General features: G+C 41.0%; 1 protein-coding gene across 1 annotated transcript in view; it reads right to left on the bottom strand.

The window, feature by feature from the left end:
* The window catches only part of LOC139639783 (band 4.1-like protein 3), a gene marked incomplete at its 3' end in the record, with an annotated part of 27214 nt that overhangs the window by 2908 nt on the left and 16806 nt on the right, over positions 1-7500 (bottom strand). The window contains exon 12 of the mRNA XM_071513934.1: positions 2590-2765. Coding sequence (XP_071370035.1) covers positions 2590-2765 — 176 coding nt within the window. The remainder of the gene's footprint in view (positions 1-2589; positions 2766-7500) is intronic.

The raw sequence follows: 7500 nt of genomic DNA, 5'->3' as shown, positions 1-7500 counted from the left end.
CTGTCTATATATGGACTAACCCAGTCTATATATGGTCTAACTCTGTCTATATATGGTCTAACTCTGTCTATATACGGACTAACCCAGTCTATATATAGACTAACTGTCTATATATGGTCTAACTCTGTCTATATACGGACTAACTCTGTCTATATATGGACTGTCTATATATGGTCTAACTCTGTCTATATACAGACTGTCTATATATGGACTAATTGTCTATATCTGGTCTAACTGTCTATATATGGTCTAACTCTGTCTATATATGGTCTAACTCTGTCTATATAGGGACTAACTGTCTATATACGGACTAACTCAGTCTATATATGGACTAACTGTCTATATATGGTCTAAATCTGTCTATAGATGGTCTAACTCTGTCTATATATTGTCTAACTCTGTCTATATACAGACTAACTCTGTGTATATACATTCTAAATGTGTATATACAGTCTAACTCTGTGTATATACGTTCTGGCTCTGGACTAACAGGTTGACTTCCTCCATTCTATTCTATTCTATGTTGCGTTATGCAGAAAGGTCAGTACTCCCTTACAAATCAAAGTACAAAATAATCAACAGCATTAATTAAATTAGACAGAACATACAATACATTGTACAGTTTTTCATTATTAATAGTAGTGGTAATAGTAGTACTAGTGGTAGTAGTAATAGTAGTAGTAGTAGAAGCAGTAGTAGTTGTAGTAGTAGTAGCAGCAGCAGTAGTAGTAGTAGTAGCAGCAGCAGGGTAGTAGTAGTAGAAGTAGTAGTAGTAGAAGTAGCAGTAGTAGCAATAGTAGCAGCGGTAGTAGTAGTAGTAGTAGTAGTAGTAGTAGTAATAGTAGTAGCAGTAGCAGTAGCGGTAGTAGTAGTAGTAGCAGTAGCAGTAATAGTAATAGTAGTATGGCAAGCCGTTTGAGCATTTATTCCATATCCTTGATATCAAACACCACTGCGCTTCACTAGTTGGACATTTTGTCTTACTAGTTACACTAGTAAGGCTCTTTTTGTCCTTACTAGTTAACTAGTGAGGGCCAAAATGCTTACTAGTAGAACTAGTAAGAGCTAAAATGTTTACTAGTTACACTAGTAAGAGCCAAAATATCCAATAGTTGAACTAGTAAGGCCCAAAATGCCCACTAGTTGAACTAGTAAGGGCCAAAATGTCTACTAGTTACACTAGTGAGGGTCTTTTTGACCTTACTAGTGCAACTAGTGGCACTGATTTTCATCTTACTATTTGGACAAAACTGCTTGCTAGTCGACATCTGCGCGCGACTAGTTCAACTAGTAAAGTGCTATACCGTCTACAAAACAACTAGTAAAGTGCTATACCGTCTACAAAACTAGTTAAACTAGTTACATTTTAGCACTTTACAAGTTGAACTAGTTGCGGCAGATGTCGACTAGTAAGCAGTTCTTTCCAACTAGTAAGATGAAAACGTCAACTAGTAAGCCGAATATCAGCGCCATTAGTTCAACTAGTAAGGTCAAAAAGACCCTTACTAGTGTAACTAGTAAACATTTTGGCTCTTACTAATGTAACTACTGAACATTTTGGCCCTTACTAGTTGAACTAGTAAACATTTTGGTCCTTACAAGTGTGACTAGTAAACATTTTGGGCCTTACTAGTTCAACTAGTAAGGCCAAAAAACCCTCACTAGTGTGACTAGTAGAGATTTTGGGCCTTACTAGTGTGACTAGTAAACATTTTGGCCCTTACTAGTTCAACTAGTAAGGTCAAAAGACCCTTACTAGTGTGACTAGTGGACATTTTGGCCCTTACTAGTTCAACTAGTAAACATTTTGGGCCTTACTAGTGTGACTAGTAAACATTTTGGGCCTTACTAGTGTGACTAGTGGACATTTTGGACCTTACTAGTTCAACTAGTAAACATTTGGGGCCTTACTAGTGTGACTAGTGGACATTTTGGACCTTACTAGTGTGACTAGTGGACATTTTGGGCCTTACTAGTGTGACTAGTAAACATTTTGGCTCTTACTAGTTCAACTAGTAAGGCCAAAAAACCCTCACTAGTGTGACTAGTAGACATTTTGGGCCTTACTAGTTGAACTAGTAAACACTTTAGCTCTTACTAGTTCTACTAGTAATTATTTTGGCCCTCACTAGTTAACTAGTAAGGTCAAAAAGAGCCTTACTAGTGTAACTAGTAAGACAAAATGGCGAACTAGTAAGACAAAATGTCCAACTAGTAAAGCGCAGTGGTGTTTGATATCAAGGATATGGAATAAATGCTCAAACGGCTTGCCATAAGTAACAATAGCAGCAGCAGTTGTAGTAGTAGTAGTTGTAGTAGCAGTAGTAGTTAGTAGTAGGCTAGTAGTAGAAGTAGCAGTAGTAGCAATAGTAGTAGCGGTAGTAGCAGTAGCAGTAGTAGTAGTAGTAGTAGTAGTAGTAGTAGAAGCAGTAGTAGTAGTAGTAGCAGCAGCAGTAGTAGTAGTAGTAGTAGTAGTAGTAGAAGAAGCAGTAGTAGTTGTAGTAGTAGTAGTAGCAGCAGTAGTAGTAGTAGCAGTAGTAGTAGTAGTAGCAGTAGTAGTAGTAGTAGTAGTAGTAGTAGTAGTAGTACCTCCGTCCAGGCTGCGGCTCAGCGTGTACCTCTTGCTGGTGCATCGTGGGAAATGCGGTGCAGGTCTGGCGATCTGAGCGCTCGCTCTGCGACTCTGAACCTGAGTCCGACCGCTGTAACGAAACCTCGAACCCAGAGACAAGAAGCGCTTAGGAGGCTCCTCTGGAGACACCAGTCTGAGAGAGAGACAGGCAGGGAGAGAGAGACAGACAGAGAGACAGACAGACAGGCAGAGAGAGAGAGACAGACAGACAGACAGGTAGATGTTGTTCAGGTTATGTTGCCTGTTATGTTATTCTGTTGTAACAAAGCTTCATTCTAGTTACTTTTCTCCTCATCAACCTGAAATCCAATTGTACTATTTCCCTCTTTTCTGTTATTTTTTTCATTCGTAGTGAGCTCTGATAAGCCAAAGCAGCTGCCAGTCAGAGCCCAGCTGTGTGCTGATTGGCTGATGGGCGGGGCTCCAGGTTGTGTTTGATTCAGTGGGTCATGGTGCGTTCAGACGCTGCCAGTAAGATGGGAAATGTCATTGTGTGAAGCTTCAACCAGGTCAGATGAAGAGAAATGTTGGTTCTATTATGTATGATGTAATACTGCAAGCAAAACACACTGCTACCAAACAAAACACACTGCAACCAAAACACACTGCAACCAAAACACACTGCAACCAACCAAAACACACTGCTACCAAAACACACTGCTACCAACCAAAACACACTGCTACCAAAACACACTGCTACCAACCAAAACACACTGCTACCAACCAAAATACACTGCAACCAACCAAAACACACTGCTACCAACCAAAATACACTGCAACCAACCAAAACACACTGCTACCAACCAAAACACACTGCAACCAAAACACACTGCAACCAACCAAAACACACTGCAACCAACCAAAACACACTGCTACCAACCAAAACACACTGCAACCAACCAAAACACACTGCAACCAACCAAAACACACTGCTACCAACCAAAACACACTGCAACCAAAACACACTGCAACCAACCAAAACACACTGCAACCAACCAAAACACACTGCTACCAACCAAAACACACTGCTACCAAAACGCACTGCAACCAACCAAAACACACTGCTACCAAAACGCACTGCAACCAACCAAAACACACTGCTACCAAACAAAACACACTGCTACCAAAACGCACTGCAACCAACCAAAACACACTGCAACCAACCAAAACACACTGCTACCAAAACACACTGCTACCAACCAAAACACACTGCTACCAACCAAAACACACTGCAACCAACCAAAACACACTGCTACCAAAACACACTGCTACCAACCAAAACACACTGCTACCAACCAAAACACACTGCTACCAACCAAAACACACTGCAACCAACCAAAACACACTGCTACCAACCAAAACACACTGCTACCAACCAAAACACACTGCTACCAACCAAAACACACTGCAACCAAAACACACTGCTACCAACCAAAACACACTGCAACCAACCAAAACACACTGCAACCAACCAAAACACACTGCTACCAAAACACACTGCTACCAACCAAAACACACTGCAACCAACCAAAACACACTGCTACCAACCAAAACACACTGCAACCAACCAAAACACACTGCTACCAAAACACACTGCAACCAACCAAAACACACTGCTACCAACCAAAACACACTGCAACCAAAACACACTGCTACCAACCAAAACACAATGCAACCAACCAAAACACACTGCTACCAACCATAACACACTGCTACCAACCAAAACACACTGCAACCAACCAAAACACACTGCTACCAACCATAACACACTGCTACCAACCAAAACACAATGCAACCAACCAAAACACACTGCTACCAACCATAACACACTGCTACCAACCATAACACACTGCTACCAACCAAAACACACTGCAACCAAAACACACTGCAACCAACCAAAACACACTGCTACCAACCAAAACACACTGCAACCAAAACACAATGCAACCAACCAAAACACACTGCTACCAACCAAAACACACTGCTACCAACCAAAACACACTGCAACCAACCAAAACACACTGCAACCAAAACACACTGCTACCAAAACACACTGCTACCAACCAAAACACACTGCAACCAAAACACACTGCTACCAACAAAAACACACTGCAACCAACCAAAACACACTGCAACCAACCAAAACACACTGCAACCAACCAAAACACACTGCTACCAACCAAAACACACTGCTACCAAAACACACTGCAACCAACCAAAACACACTGCTACCAACCAAAACACACTGCTACCAACCAAAACACACTGCAACCAACCAAAACACACTGCAACCAACCAAAACACACTGCAACCAACCAAAACACACTGCTACCAACAAAAACACACTGCAACCAACCAAAACACACTGCTACCAAAACACACTGCAACCAACCAAAACACACTGCAACCAACCAAAACACACTGCTACCAACCAAAACACACTGCTACCAACCAAAACACACTGCTACCAACCAAAACACACTGCAACCAACCAAAACACACTGCAACCAACCAAAACACACTGCTACCAACCAAAACACACTGCAACCAACCAAAACACACTGCAACCAAAACACACTGCTACCAACCAAAACACACTGCTACCAACCAAAACACACTGCAACCAACCAAAACACACTGCAACCAAAACACACTGCTACCAACCAAAACACACTGCAACCAAAACACACTGCTACCAACCAAAACACACTGCTACCAACCAAAACACACTGCAACCAACCAAAACACACTGCAACCAACCAAAACACACTGCAACCAACCAAAACACACTGCAACCAACCAAAACACACTGCAACCAAAACACACTGCTACCAACCAAAACACACTGCAACCAAAACACACTGCTACCAACAAAAACACACTGCAACCAACCAAAACACACTGCAACCAACCAAAACACACTGCTACCAAAACACACTGCAACCAACCAAAACACACTGCAACCAACCAAAACACACTGCTACCAACCAAAACACACTGCTACCAACCAAAACACACTGCAACCAACCAAAACACACTGCAACCAACCAAAACACACTGCAACCAAAACACACTGCTACCAACCAAAACACACTGCAACCAACCAAAACACACTGCAACCAAAACACACTGCTACCAACCAAAACACACTGCTACCAACCAAAACACACTGCAACCAACCAAAACACACTGCAACCAAAACACACTGCTACCAACCAAAACACACTGCAACCAAAACACACTGCAACCAACCAAAACACACTGCTACCAACCAAAACACACTGCTACCAACCAAAACACACTGCAACCAACCAAAACACACTGCAACCAAAACACACTGCTACCAACCAAAACACACTGCAACCAAAACACACTGCAACCAACCAAAACACACTGCTACCAACCAAAACACACTGCAACCAACCAAAACACACTGCAACCAACCAAAACACACTGCAACCAACCAAAACACACTGCTACCAACCAAAACACACTGCAACCAACCAAAACACACTGCAACCAACCAAAACACACTGCAACCAACCAAAACACACTGCAACCAACCAAAACACACTGCAACCAACCAAAACACACTGCAACCAACCAAAACACACTGCTACCAACCAAAACACACTGCAACCGAAAACTACTGCAACTAACTCGGCAGGCACATAGTTTGCCGCCTGCTGCAACAAAGTGACTATCTACCATGGTTAAATGAAAAAATACGGTCACTCATGAAACAAAGGGACCACGCTCTCAAGATGGATCTCAAGAATAAGGTGGAACATGAGAGGTGTTTATTTACCACACTGAGAAATAAAGTTGTAAAAGAGCTCAGAAAGGCAAAAGCAACATTTTTCATTAATGCTATTGAAGCAAAGGAAAATGCCAAAGAAATCTGGCAGAATCTAAAGAAATTAAAAGGGAAATCTAACACCATTAATAAAACAATAGAACTAAATTTAGAGGGAAATGTGACCCATGATCCAAGTAAAGTGGCAACAGCATTTAATACTTATTTTATTGATTCTACAAAAAGTCTCACTCAGAATTTCCCTGGATCAAATTATTCTGTTACCCCTCTGAATACTGATGCTCCCATTCTGACTTTTAGAGAAGTGACCAACTCCAAAGTACATATGATTATTTCCTCTCTTAATTGTTCAAGGGCAAAGGATATATATGGGATGGACACAGTATTTATCAAAACCCATAAGGAGGCAATTATTCCTCCTATTTCAAAAATTGTTAATTGGTCCATTAATGAAGGAGTGTTTCCAAGTACCTGGAAAACTGCAATAATTACACCAGTGTTCAAATCAGGTGAACACATGGTCATTAGTAACTACAGACCCATTAGTGTCCTTCCGGCAGTGTCAAAAATAGCAGAAAAATGGATCTCTGAACAGATAATATCACATTTGAATGCTACTTCCTTCTCATTGCATCCTATGCAATTTGGGTTTTGAAAATATCACTCCACTGAAACTGCAAATTGTTTTCTTCTGGAAAATATTAAGGTTAAATTGGGCAAGGGAGGGGTGGTAGGGGCTATCTTCCTTGATTTAAAGAAAGCCTTTGATACAGTTAATCATGAGGTTCTAATTACCAAGTTATCAAAGTTTAATTTTTCACCTAATATAATTAAATGGATAAAATCATACCTTACAGACAGAAAACAATGTGTTTGCGTAGACCATAAAACCTCACAAATGGTTGATAATTATATTGGTGTACCTCAAGGTTCAATTCTGGGTCCTCTGTTATTTAGCTTGTATGTTAATGACCTACCTGAAGTTTGTCCACCTACTGTAACTTGTCAGATGTACGCTGATGATACGGTCATATATCTACATGCTAAAAAC

The sequence above is a fragment of the Centroberyx affinis genome, unplaced genomic scaffold, assembly GCF_046629955.1.
Source record: "Centroberyx affinis isolate AG114_WGS23_722 - 3 ecotype Tasmania unplaced genomic scaffold, CSIRO-AGI_Caff_v1 ptg007694l_1, whole genome shotgun sequence".
Taxonomy (NCBI): domain Eukaryota; kingdom Metazoa; phylum Chordata; class Actinopteri; order Beryciformes; family Berycidae; genus Centroberyx; species Centroberyx affinis.
This window is presented reverse-complemented; position numbering and strand designations above follow the sequence as displayed.